The following is a 14137-nucleotide window of genomic DNA, read 5'->3' as shown; positions in this document are numbered from 1 at the left end:
CCTCTGAGCCCTGCTGTGTGCCCAGGCAGCTGATAACAGCCACATGTAGGGTATTGCCATACCCGGGAGAACCCACATTACAGTCTATGGGGTGTAGGTCTCCGGTCAAAATGCTCACTACACCTCTAGATGAATGCCTTAAGGGTGTAGTTTTTAAAACGGGGTCACTTCTTGCGGGTTTCAACTGTACTGGTACCTCAGGTGCTTCTGCATACATTACTTCGCACTAGAAAATCCCCAGTAGGCCAAATGGTGGTCCTTTCCTTCTGAGCCCTCCCATGGGCCCAAACGGCAGTTTATCACAACAAATGGGGTATTGCGGCCCTCAGAACAAATTGCGCAACAGAATGGGGTATTTTGTTTCTTGTGAAAATAAGAAATTTTCAGCCAAAACTACATATTATTTGAAAAAAATAATTTTGTTTTCATTCCCAGCCCAATTCAAATTAATTCAGTGAAAAAACTATGGGGTCAAAATAGTCACAACACCCATAAATGAATTCCTTGAGGGGTGTAGTTTCCAAAATGGGGTCATTTGTGATTGGTTTCTATTGATTTGATACCTCTGGGGCTCTGCAAATGCGACATGGCACCCGAAAACCAATCCAGCAAAATCTGGACTCCAAAGAACACACAGCGCTCCTTTCCTTCTGAGCCCTCCCATGGGCCCAAACGGCAGTTTATCACCACAAATGGGGTATTGCCGCACTCAGGACAAATTGGGCAACAAAATGGAGTATTTTATTTCTTGTGAAAATAAGAATTTTTGAGCTAAAATGACATATTATTGGAAAAAATATTTTTTTTTTTAATTCCCAGCCCAATTCAAATAAGTTCTGTGAAGAAACTATGGGGTCTAAATGGTCACATTACCCATAAATGAATTCCTTGAGGGGTGTAGTTTCCAAAATGGGGTCACTTCTGGTGGGTTTCCATTGCTTTGATACCTCTGGGGCTCTGCAAATGCGACATGGCAGCCGAAAACCAATCCATCAAAATCTGGACTCCAAAGAACACACAGCGCTCCTTCCATTCTGAGGCCTCCCATGGGCCCAAACGGCAGTTTATTGCCACAAATGGGGTATTGCTGCACTCAGGAGAAATTGGGAAACAAAATTGAGCATTTTGTTCCCTGTGAAAATAAGAAATTTTGCTAAAAAATTACATCTTATTGGAAAAAATGTAATTTTTTTAATGTCACAGCCCAATTGAAATAGGTGCTGTGAAAAAACTGTGTGCTCAAAATGCTAACAACAACCATAAATGAATTCCTTGAGGGGTGTAGTTTCCAAAATGGGGTCACTTTTGGTGGGTTTCCATTGCTTTGATACCCCTGAGGCTCTGCAAATGCGACATGGCACCCGAAAACCAATCCAGCAAAATCTGGACTCCAACAAACATATAGCGCTCCTTTCCTTCTGAGCCCTCCCATGGGCCCAAACGGCAGTTTATCACCACAAATGGGGTATTGCCACACTAAGGACAAATTGGGCAACCAAATGGGGTATTTTGTTCCCTGTGAAAATAAGAAATTTTGATCACAAATGACATTTTATTGGAAAAAATTAAATTTTTTTCATTTCACAGCCCAATTCAAATAGGTGCTGTGAAAAAACTGTGTGGTCAAAATGGTAACAACAACCATAAATGAATTCCTTGAGGGGTGTAGTTTCCAAAATGGGCTCACTATTGGGGGATTCCTACTGTTTTGGCACCTCAACACCTCTTCAAACCCGGCATGCTGCCTAAAATATATTCTAATAAAAAAGAGGACTCAAAATGCACTAGGTGCTTCTTTGCTTCTAGGGCTTGTCTTTTAGTCCACGAGCGCAGTAGGGCCACATGTGGGACATTTCTAAAAACTGCAGAATCTGGACAATACATATTTAGTAGTGTTTCTCTGGTAAAACCTTCTGTGTTACAGAAAAAAAAATGAATAAAATTGAAATTCCGCAAGAAAAATGAAATTTGCAAAGTTCACCTCCACTTTGCTTTAATTCCTGTGAAATGCCTGAAGGGTTAAAAAACTTTCTAAATGCTGTTTTGAATACTTTGAGGGGTCTAGTTTTTAAAATGGGGTGTTTTATCAGGGTTTCTAATACATAGGCCCCTCAAAGCCACTTCAGAGCTGAACAGGTACCTTAAATAAACGGCATTTGACATTTTCTTAAAGATATGAGAAATTGCAGCTTATGTTCTAAGCCTTGTAACGTCCAAGAAAAATAAAAGAATGTTCAAAAAACGATGCCAATCTAAAGTAGACATATGGGAAATGTGAACTAGTGACTATTGTGGGTGGTATAACCGTCTGTTTTACAAGCAGATGCATTTCAATTCTGAAAAATGCTATTTTTTCAACATTTTCTCTAAATTTTGCAATTTTTCACCAATAAACACTGAATATATCGACCAAATTTTACCACGAACATGAAGCCCAATGTGTCACGAGAAAACAATCTCAGAATCGCTTGGGTAGGTTTAAGCATTCCCACGTTATTACCACATAAAGTGAAATATGTCAGATTTGAAAAATGGGCTCTGAGCCTTAAGGCCAAAACTAGGCTGCGTCCTTAAGGGGTTAAGGCTGACTTCACACACAGCATTTGATTTTATTTATTTTTAGGAAAAATGCCATTTTTTTTTTTTTGCTGCAAAAAATGCTGCGCCAAGAGGTTAGCTGGAAGTCAATGCTGAAGTACAGAATTCACACAGTGCATTATTCGTAGCTCGCTTTTTATTTTGTCTTGCGTTTTGTTTTTTACACATTGGCCTTTTTTTTTTTTTTTAAATCACAGCAAGCATTGCTTTGGTATTTGGCAACAAAACGAGATAGTATCATGAATAATGAACCAAGAGTCGCTTGTGATGGGCAACACACTGTTTGCACTGGTATATATAAATTATCCATGACCTGGTTCCTCCTCAGAACACTTACATATGAATACTTTCGAAACGAAGAGAAACTGCTGCGGCACTCACCGAGGAGTAGTCCTTTTAGGGACACATTCTTTGTGCACATCAAAACAGACAGAATAATGCACACGACAGTTTCCATTCCGTGGACAGCGAAACACGGATCCTAGTGGCTTCCGTGTGCCGCCCATCGATGTGTCCCCGCTGATTAACCCCTTAAAAGCAGTGTTCAATAGTGATCACGGCTTTTTAGGGGTTAAGCTACCATCGCCGGCCTGCTACGCGATAGCGGCCGGCGATGGTGACTATGGCAACCGGACACCAAACAATGGCGTCCGGCTCTGCCATCGACGGAAGCCTAGTGGGTCCTGACAACATCAGGACCCACTATGCTTGCTGTCAGTGAGTAGCTGACAGCTCTAATACACTGCACTACGCATGTAGTGCAGTGTATTAGAATAGCGATCAGGGCCTCCTGCCCTCAAGTCCCCTAGTGGGACAAAGTAATAAAGTAAAAAAAAAGTTAAAAAAAGATGTGTAAAAATAAGAAAATAAAAGTTTTAAAAGTAATAAAAGTAAAAATCCCCCTTTTTCCCTTATCAGTCCTTTATTATTAATAAAAATATATAAACAAACAAATAAACTATACATAATTGGTATCGCCGCGTCCGTAACGGCCTGAACTACAAAATTATTTCGTTATTTATCCCGCGCGGTGAATGCCGTAAATGAAAATAATAATAAACCGTACCAGAATCACAATTGTTTGGTTACTTCACCTCCCAAAAAATTGAATAAAAAGAGATCAAAAAGTCGCATGTACCGAAAAATGGTACTGATCGAAACTACAGTTCGTTACGCAAAAAATAAGTCCTTGCACGGCTTTATTGATGGAAAAATAAAAACGTTATGGCGCTTAGAATAAGGTAACACAAAGAGTGAATGATTTTTTACAAAAAGTATTTTATTGTGCAAACGCCATAAGACATAAAAAAAACCTATAAACATCTGGTATCGCCGTAATCGTATCGCCCCGCAGAATAAAGTGAATATGTCATTTATAGCGCACGGTGCACGCTGTAAAAAAAATAGAATAAAAAAACAATAGTAGAATTGCTGTTTTTTAGTCACCACGCCACCTAAAAGTAGAATAAAAACTGATCAAAAAGCCGCATGCATGACATGAAAACTGCAATGAATTCCTCAAGGGGTCTAGTTTTCAAAATGGGGTCACTTTTGGGGGGTTCCCAATGTTTTGGCACCACAAGACCTCTTCAAACCGGACATGGTGCCTAATAAAAAAGGAGGCCCAAAATCCACTGGGTGCTCCTTTGCTTCGGAGGCCGGCGCTTCAGTCCATTACCCCACTAGGGCCACATGTGGGATATTTCTCAAAACTGCAGAATCTGGGCAATAAGTATTAAGTTGCGTTTCTCTGGTAAAACCTTTTGTGTTATAAAAAAAATGGTATAAAGAGGATTTTCTGACAAAAAAAAATGTTAATGTCACCTCTACTTTGCTCTAAATTTCTGTGAAACACCTAAAGGGTTCATAAACTTTCTAAATGCTGTTGTGAATACTTTGAGGGGTCTAGTTTCTAAAATGTGGTGTATCATAGGGGTTTCTAATATATGGGCCCCTCAAAGCAACTTCAGAACTGAACTGGAACCTAAAAAAATAAATAAATTAGGCAATACTTCACTTCTTACATTATACTGATAAGGAGCCGTGCCCACCCCGAGATGACCCCAGTTTTGACCGTTTGTATAAACGGAGACCCCTATTAGACCGTTTCAGTGCCCGGTTTTCCCAAGCATACACCCCCGAGAAGTGTATTTCTATTGATGAGTCCTTGGTGGATTTTAAAGGGAGGGTACCTGCAAGTACCTGCCGGTTAAGAAGGCAAGGTATTGGGTGAAGATGTATAAGCTGTGCGAGAGTGCATCCGGGTATACCTACAGGTTTAGGATATATGAAGGGAAGGACAGCAGTATTCAGCCCCCAGAATGCCCCCCCTTACTGGGAGTTAATGCAAAAATTGTGTGGGATTTGGTGCACCCACTGCTGGACCAGGGTTACCACCTCTACCTGGATAATTTTTATACCAGCGTCCCACTCTTCAACTGCCTCGCTTCCAGTCCTGTGGCATGCGGCACTGCTAGAAGAAATCTTTGAGGCCTCCCTAAGACTCTGCAGGGCAAACACTCAGAAGGGGTGAGCGCAGGGCACATTCTAGCAGCAACATATTGTGTGTCAAGTACAAGGACAAGAGAGATGTCACACCAGTACCCATGTACCTGTACGAGGTACCAGTACAGAGACGCCCAAACCAGACTGCATCCTGGACTACAATAGGTACATGAGAGGGGTGGACTTGTCAGATCAAGTCCTGAAGCCCTACAGCGCCATGCGGTATAAGAAGCTGGCCGTGCACATCATACAGACGGCATTGTACAATGTGTACATGCTACGTCGATGTACAGGCCAGGGGGGAACTTTCCTGGAATTTCAAGAGGTGGTTATCAAGAACCTAATCTTTAGGGACCAGGAAGGGGGGGGGGGGCACCCAGTACTTCTGGAAGCGAGGCCACACGCATCGTACCAAGGCGGCAACACTTTCCAGGAGAAGTTCCCCAAACTGGCAAGAAGGGAAAAAGTCAAAAGAGGTGCAAAGTCTGCTATAAGAGGGGTATAAGGGAGGACACAATATATCAATGTAACGCGTGTCCCGAAAAACCAGAGCTCTGTATGAAAGAGTGTTTTACAATTTATCATACATCCCTTGATTTATAATTTACCCCAATTTTACTTACCCTGATGCACTCCACACAGCTTATCCCCCCTCGTCTTTCCCCTCTGAGCCCTGCTGTGTGCCCAGGTAGCTGATAACAGCCACATGTAGGGTATTGCCATACCCGGGAGAACCCACATTACAGTTTATGGGGTGTATCTCTCCGGTCAAAATGCCTTAAGGGTGTAGTTTTTAAAACGAGGTCACTTCTTGCGGGTTTCAACTGTACTGGGGCTTCACATGACTTCGCACCAGAAAATCCCCAGTAGGCCAAATGGTGGTCCTTTCCTTCTGAGCCCTCCCATGGGCCCAAACGGCAGTTTATCACCACAAACGGGGTATTGCTGCACTCAGGACAAATTGCGCAACATAATGGGATATTTTATTTCTTGTGAAAATAAGAAATTTTCAGCCAAAACTACATATTATTGGAAAAAATTAATTTTGTTTTAATTCCCAGCCCAATTCAAATAAGTTCTGTGAAAAAAACTATGGGGTCAAAATGGTCACAACACCCATAAATGAATTCCTTGAGGGGTGTAGTTTCCAAAATGGGGTAACTTCTGGTGGGTTTCCATTGCTTTGATACCTCTGGGGCTCTGCAAATGCCACATGGCACCCGAAAACCAATCCAGCAAAATCTTGACTCCAAAGAACAAATAGCGCTCTTTTCCTTCTGAGCCCTCCCATGAGCCCAAACGGCAGTTTATCACCACAAATGGGGTATTGCCGCACTCAGGACAAATTGGGCAACAAAATGTAGTATTTTATTTCTTGTGAAAATAAGAATTTTTGAGCTAAAACGACATATTATTGGAAAAAATATTATTTTTTTTTAATTCCCAGCCCAATTCAAATAAGTTCTGTGAAGAAACTATGGTGTCTAAATGGTCACATTACCCATTAATGAATTCCTTGAGGGGTGTAGTTTCCAAAATGGGCTCACTTCTGGTGGGTTTCCATTGCTTTGATACCTCTGGGTCTCTGCAAATGCCACATGGCACCCGAAAACCAGCAAAATCTGCACTCCAAAGAACACACAGCACTACTTCACTTCTGAGGCCTCCCATGGGCCCAAACTGCAGTTTATCGCCACAAATGGGGTATTGATGCACTCAGGAGAAATTGGGCAACAAAATGGGGTATTTTGTTCCCTGTGAAAATAAGAAATTTTGATAAAAAATGACATCTTATTGGAAAAAAATTAATTTTTTTCATTTCACAGCCCAATTCAAATAGGTGCTGTGAAAAAACTGTGCGGTCAAAATGGTAACAACAACCATAAATGAATTCCTTGAGGGGTGTAGTTTCCAAAATGGGGTCACTATTCAGGGATTCCTACTGTTTTGGTACCTCAACACCTCTTCAAACCTTGCATGCTGCCTAAAATATATTCTAATAAAAAAGAGGCCTCAGAATGCACTAGGTGCTTCTTTGCTTCTAGGGCTTGTGTTTTAGTCCATGAGCGCACTAGAGACACATGTGGGACATTTCTAAAAACTGCAGAATCTGGACAATACATATTTAGCAGTGTTTCTCTGGTAAAACCTTCTGTGTAAGGGTATGTGCACACACACTAATTACGTCCGTAATTGACGGACGTATTTCGGCCGCAAGTACCGGACCGAACACAGTGCAGGGAGCCGGGCTCCTAGCATCATAGTTATATACGATGCTAGGAGTCCCTGCCTCTCTGCAGGACAACTGTCCCGTACTGTAATCATGTTTTCAGTACGGGACAGTAGTTCCACGGAGAGGCAGGGACTCCTAGCATCGTACATAAGTATGATGCTAGGAGCCCGGCTCCCTGCACTGAGTTCGGTCCACTACTTGCGGCCGAAATACGTCCGTCAATTACGGACGTAATTAGTGTGTGTGCACATAACCTTACAGAAAAAAAATTGAATAAAATTGAAATTCAGAAAGAAAAATGAAATTTGCAAATGTTACCTCCACTTTGCTTTATTTCTTGTGAAATGCCTGAAGGGTTAAAAAACTTTCTAAATGCTGTTTTGAATACTTTGAGGGGTCTAGTTTTTAAAATGCTATTTTTTCCAAATTTTGCAATTTTTCACCAATAAACACTGAATATATCGACCAAATTTTACCACAAACATGAAGCCCAATGTGTCACGAGAAAACAATCTCAGAATCGCTTGGATAGGTTTAAGCATTCCGACGTTATTACCACATAAAGGGAAATATGTCAGATTTGAAAAATGGGCTCTGAGCCTTAAGGCCCAAACTAGGCTGCGTCCTTAAGGGGTTAAAAATGCCCTATCTCCTACATCAGTTTATCGGCGCTGGAATGTAGTTACTAGCAATGTGTTTTCATTTTAAAAACAATCTTTTTTTAACCAAGTTATGACCTTTAGAACATTTATGCAAATGAGGATCTTAATGCCCTACTGGACACTTTTTAATTTTCAACCAAGTGGGCGTATGACAAAGAGGTGCATGACGCTGGCCAATCCGCATCATACACCTCTCTGCCTTACACCCAAGCTTGATTCTCTGAGCAGCGCGGTCTCGCGAGATCACGCTGCTCAGTGAATCTAGCTTGGGTGTAAGGCAGAGAGGTGTATGATGCGGATTGGCCAGCGTCATGCACCTCTTTGTCATACGCCCACTTGGTTGAAAATTAAAAAACGCCCAGTTGGGTATTAAGAACCTCATTTGCATAAATGTTCTAAAGGTCATAACTTGGTTAAAAAAAGATCGTTTTTAAAATGAAAACACATTGCTAGTAACTACATTCCAGCGCCGATAAACTGATGTAGGAGATAGGGCATTTTTAATCTGGTGACAGAGCCTCTTTAATGTACCAAGTAATGAAAAACGTTTTGAACTTATTTTGTGCAGTGGAATAGGAAAAAACAGCAATTCCTCCATTGTTTTTTGGGCTTTGATTTTATGACGTTCAACATGCAGTATATATGACATGTTACCTTTATTCTGCAGGTCAATATAAATACCGGAATACCAAATTAATATCGTTTTCTTTATGTTTTACTACTTTTACAAAATAAATTTTTTTTATTTTTTGAGTAGCCATAGTGTGAGCCTAATAACTTTTTTAATTTTTCCATCCAGCGGCATGAAGGATTGTTTATTGCAGGGCGAGCTCTATTACCTTTTTATTGGTACCATTTTGGGGCACACATGACTTTATTAAAAAAAAAATTGGGAGGCAAGGTGACCAAAAAAAAAAACGGCAATTCTGGCATTCACCGATTGGAATAAATATTGTAATAATTTAAACTTTTACAGATGTAGCAATACCAATTTTTAAATTGTTTTTTTGTAAACAATTTTATTTAGCTTTCATTATTTATTTTACTGTATATTGTTAAAAAAAAATCATTATTAAAATTATTTTCACTTTTTTTTTGTACCACTAGGGGACTTGAGTATCCGATCTTACGTATTGCAGTGTACTGCACTTTTATTTATTTCTGTTACTTATATAGTGCCAACATACTCCGTAGCACTGTAGAGAAGCTGCCCTTACTCACTATTCCCAGTAGGGATCACAATCTAAATTCCCTATCTGTATGTTTTTGGAGTGTGGGAGGAAACCACTGCAAACACGGGACATACAAACTCCATGCAGATGTTGTCCATGGTTGAATTCGAACCCAGGACCCCAGTGTTGCAAGGCATGAGTGCACTTTTAACGATCTATTAAGCTATGCTCCAGGCGGAGGACTTCAGTAGGTTCCCAACTGCCATGACAATGCATCACGCGTTCGCTTCGCGGGGGCCTGATGGGCTGACAAAGGGCCCCAATCTAATGGCTTAGGCCTTGTTCACAGAGTATTTTGCAGGCAGAAAAAAACTGCCTCAGGCTGTGTTCACAGCACCGTTGCTTTCTGCTGAGGGGTTCCGTCTGTTTAACCCCTCAGCGGAAAGGCAAACTGAAACCTCAGCTTCCGTTTCCCTCACCACTGAACTCAATGGTGACAGAAACCTAGCTAGTGGTTTCCGTCTGTCACCGTTGTGACAGGTTTTGGCCATTTTGATGGAATCAATAGCGCAGTCGACTGCGCTATTGGTTCAGTCAAGAACTACGGAACCTAGTCACAATAGTGACAGATGGGAACCATTAGCAGGGTTCCCATCACTATTGATATCAATGGTGAGGGAAATGGAAACTTAGGTTTCAGTTTGCCTTTCTGTTGAGTGGTTAACGCGACGGAAACCTCCAACGGAACCCTCAACGGAAGGGCAACAGTGATGTGAACAGGCCCTTAGGGGCCGTTCACATATATGCGTTACACCTGTCAGTTTCCCTCCGGCGTGTTGCAGAACAGCCGAAGGGAAACTGATGCTAGAACGGATCCCATAGCTTTCTATGGGATCCGTCCTGGCACAAGGTACAACAGGCGTAGCTCCGTACAGCACCGGACCTGTGCAGGAGCCGGATCTAAAAATGTTACCTGCAGCATTTTTGGGTCCGGCACGTAACCTATCTATTTTAACTGTGGCTGGATGAACGATAGGTGCTGCCGCATACACCTTCCAGCAGCACCCAGCGGGAAGGCGGCCAGTGGTATGTCCCGCTTAGTTGAGCCCAATTCTGAAGCAGAGAACCATCAGATACCTACTTCAGAAGTAGTTCAGAGTGGAGGAGCAGAGGGAGCTGCTCCGCTCGCCGAAAACTCCCCAAGCACAGCGCTACTTTAAGCGCTGTGCTCGGGGAAGCCCTTGAAGTGCAAAAAGTAAAAAAATAGCAAAAAGCCACAGGTGTGCGCTCACTTGGTAATTTTTTTTTCCGGATCTGTAGTTCCTCGGATGGAGTGCAGTCGGAAAAGGGGGCTTGCAGGCAGGCAAGGATCCAATAGAATGAAGAAATGTAGAAAAAAATCCTCAGCACATCCACATTTGAAAAAATCTAAAAAGAGCTTTATTTGAACATAATGTTAAAACTCCGGAGGACGCGGGTAGGGCGTGTTACCGCTAATGCGCTTCGAACAAAGTTTTCTTACTAATAGCCCTATGAGTAAGAATACTTTGCACGAAACGCGTTAGCAGTAACTCGCCCTACCCGCGTCCTCTGGAGTTTTAACATTATGTTCAAATAAAGCTCTTTTTATATTTTTTCAAATGTGGATGTGCTGAGGATTTTTTCTACATTTCTAAGCCCTTGACATCTCTGTCCATATATGGACAGTGACGTCAGTGGCTACGGATTGAGCGGAATCCCCGTTGCCAAAGATCTGGCCGGGGATTCCGCTCCAAGACGAAACCCCTGAGGTTACTGTCCATATATGGACATTGACGTCAGGGACTCCTCCTGGAGCGGAATCCCCGGCCGGAGTCGGCAACAGGGACTCTGCTAAAGGTGTAACCACTGAGCTGTGTGGTTAATGCGTGGCATTATCTACAGAGGGCACAGTGGCATTATCTACAGAGGGCACGGCGGCATTGTCTAAACATGAAATTCATCTGCTTTAAAAAATGTGTCAAGACAGGAACACACGGACACGGAACGGATAGAAAACTGATGAAAAACGGCCATCAAAAACTGACTTAGATGGCGGTTTTCAACGGCTGACATCCGAACCCTGTTGTGTGAATAGAAACAGCAATCCCTGTGTGGGGTGGGTAGGAGATGTGGGGTAGGCTGTAAAGGTGCCAAAAACTAGCTACTTTCTGAAGTTAGGACTAGTGTTTGGTGTCTTTGCAGGCTCACAAGGCTGAATCGAAATTGTGATCTGTGTGGACAGCAGCTGCCTTCTGGGCTCTCTCTCTTGGCCTTGGCGCTGCACTGAAAATAACAAACGTGACATTACAACGTGGGTGTGTCAGACTTCAGTGTAGCGCGGAAGCCGTAGCAGAGAAGGAGAGCCCTGACATGATACACAACAAGTATCTCATCTATCAAAAGCTATGCACCACTCTGATAAAATTGGCAAATTTTCAGTCCCTTAGACTGCCTTTTTGGTGGACCATTGTGGCAAAAACTGATGTTAAAAACAGATGGTAAAAACTGAGGGCCACTAACGACAACTGATAACAACCGATGCTTTTGTAGTAAAAATCGTGAAAAAGCCTGATGGCAACTGATACATTTTTGCATCAGTTGTAATCAGTTGAGACAAAAAAAAACTGATGTTGATGCAACTGTCAACATTGGTCATTTGCTTAGAATTGAGTACTAGGACAGAGAACTGTCAAAGGGGGTCTGAGCTCAATAGAACATCAGTGGTAATCCAAGATACAGACTTCTCCATTGCGATTATCCCACATGTATTTTGACTGGATTTCCGATTTAAAGGGGTTGTCCACTACTGGACAACTGATAACCTATCCACCAGATAGCTCATCTGTGTATGATCGGTGCAGGTCCGACAGCCGTACTCCGCACTGATCAGCTGCACCGGACGTGAACGCTGGAAGCAGATGGCTCCGGCCACAGAATAGCGCCTGTGCTGCTCCTATTCAAGTGAATAGCAGCAGTACTCCTCCTATTCAAGTGAATAGCAGCAGATCTGCAGTTTTGCAGCACAGCCGCTATGCAATGTACAGAGCCAACTGCTTCCGACTCCGTACACTGCATACTGTGCAATCACAACCGATGGCCACAGGCAGCCGATCGGTGCGGGTTCCGGGTGTCAGACCCACACAGATCATATAATGATGACCTATCCGGTGGATTGGTCATCAGTTGTCCGGTAGTGGAAAACCCATTTAAGAACTTGGTTATTCTATACTCAATAGCAAGGAAACTTTCCATGACACAGCATCTATTCAAATGGATGGGCGACAATGTAATACACGATCACGTTTAATCCGACAGAGCGGGAGACTATTTTTAGAGCATATTTCTGTTCTGGCGCATAGAGGGGGGGTCTCGAGATGGTGACTTCCCTCCATGACATCCATAAGCTCTAATAGGACCTACGATCCCAGATAGGACAAGCGCTTGTTTTAGTGTGTGACATATCGATACATGTCCTATAGATGGGACAACTTGTACCCGCATCCGACTAGCGTTTTGACAAATCTCTCATCAGGATGCTGGTCATTAAAGGGCCATACACAGTATGTATGAGAATGGGTTTTTAGCACGACATTCAGAGTCTACAACTATTTACAGCCGATGGAGCAGATTTCTGACAATCATAACCTATTGATTTTCCAGCACAGACATCAATAATCGATAACTTGTAGATTTTCCGGTCACATTACTTATGTTATATCTCTGGAGATACGACATCATATGACACAGGGTTCAGAGCCAATGACGGCTGAGCAGCACATTCCCACGTAACAAGACTGGACGGAACTATTCCCGCACTGGTCCGTCCAGCGATATCATTAATGCGGCTCTCACCTGCTCGCTGTCCACTCCATGTTGCACGGGCTCAGCCATCTTTCGGTACACACGTGTGAGTGCAGTGAACAGCGCGCATGCGCACCGTTCTAGCGACAAATGAAACTTTATTAGTTATTTCGAGACATTCAGCGTCGCTGAGGAAGTGACGCAGAGGAAATGGAGAGGGGGAGTGCCACGTGACTATCACTGCAGCTGACTCGAGCGGAAGTGAGTGCTGTATGGAAGGTGTGCCACGTGACATAGCAGCGAGAGGAATCCCACCAGTGTCACTTCCTTATAGAATCCATAGGTGGCGCGTATGCAGCAGATAAAAGATAGGCGATGAGCTGTCCTGGTGAGCAAAGGACGTGACCATGAACTACTAGTGTGGACCATATCTACCAACTTCCAAGTGTCGCAAAGAGGGTGAAGCGGTGCGGTGCGGTGCGGCGCGTAGCGCGCCTGTGGCAAACGTTTTCCCCTTTTAAAGCCAGCCCTCTAATCCGGCCCCACAGCTGCCCCCACACAGTATAATGCCCCACACAGTATAATTGCCCCCACACAGTATAATGCCCCATAGCTGCTCCTGTACAGTATAATGCCCCCACAGCTGCCTCCATACACTATAATGCCCCACAGACACCCCATACAGTATAATGCCCATATAGATTCCCCATACAGTATAATGCCCCATATCTACTACCATACACTATAATGCCCCTTATCTGCCACCATACACTATAATGCCACCTTAGCTGCCACCATACACTATAATGCCCCCACAGCTACCCCAATACAGTATAATGCCCCCTTAGCTGCTCTTAGTGCCAGTGCCCATGTAGATAGCACTACAGTATCCTGGTAAATGGTGATTCCCCCCCCCCCCCCAATAGCGTCGGCACCACTCTGGCTGGGGATTCCGCTACAGGAGGGGCCACTGACATTACTGTCCATATTTGGACAGTGACGTCAGGGATTCCCTCTAGGAGCAGAACCTCTGGCCATAGTATCGGCAACTCTCTGGCAGTGGATTCCGCTATGGAGGAGCCACTGACGTCACTGTCCATATATGCGTTCTGAGGACGCAGGTACAGTTGATACCCGGAGTCTGA

At 43.3% G+C, this 14137-nt stretch overlaps 1 protein-coding gene across 1 annotated transcript in view; it reads right to left on the bottom strand.

Moving 5' to 3' along the window:
* Positions 1–13152, bottom strand: part of RSL1D1 (ribosomal L1 domain containing 1) — a 28243-nt gene extending 15091 nt beyond the window's left edge. The window contains exon 1 of the mRNA XM_075830140.1: positions 13044–13152. Coding sequence (XP_075686255.1) covers positions 13044–13082 — 39 coding nt within the window. The 5' untranslated portion in view covers positions 13083–13152. The remainder of the gene's footprint in view (positions 1–13043) is intronic.
* Between the last annotated feature and the right edge of the window lie 985 nt (positions 13153–14137).

Source organism: Rhinoderma darwinii, chromosome 6 (assembly GCF_050947455.1).
Source record: "Rhinoderma darwinii isolate aRhiDar2 chromosome 6, aRhiDar2.hap1, whole genome shotgun sequence".
NCBI lineage: Eukaryota > Metazoa > Chordata > Amphibia > Anura > Rhinodermatidae > Rhinoderma > Rhinoderma darwinii.
The sequence above is the reverse complement of the archived record's forward strand: the minus strand, read 5'-3'. Positions and strand labels throughout refer to the sequence as shown.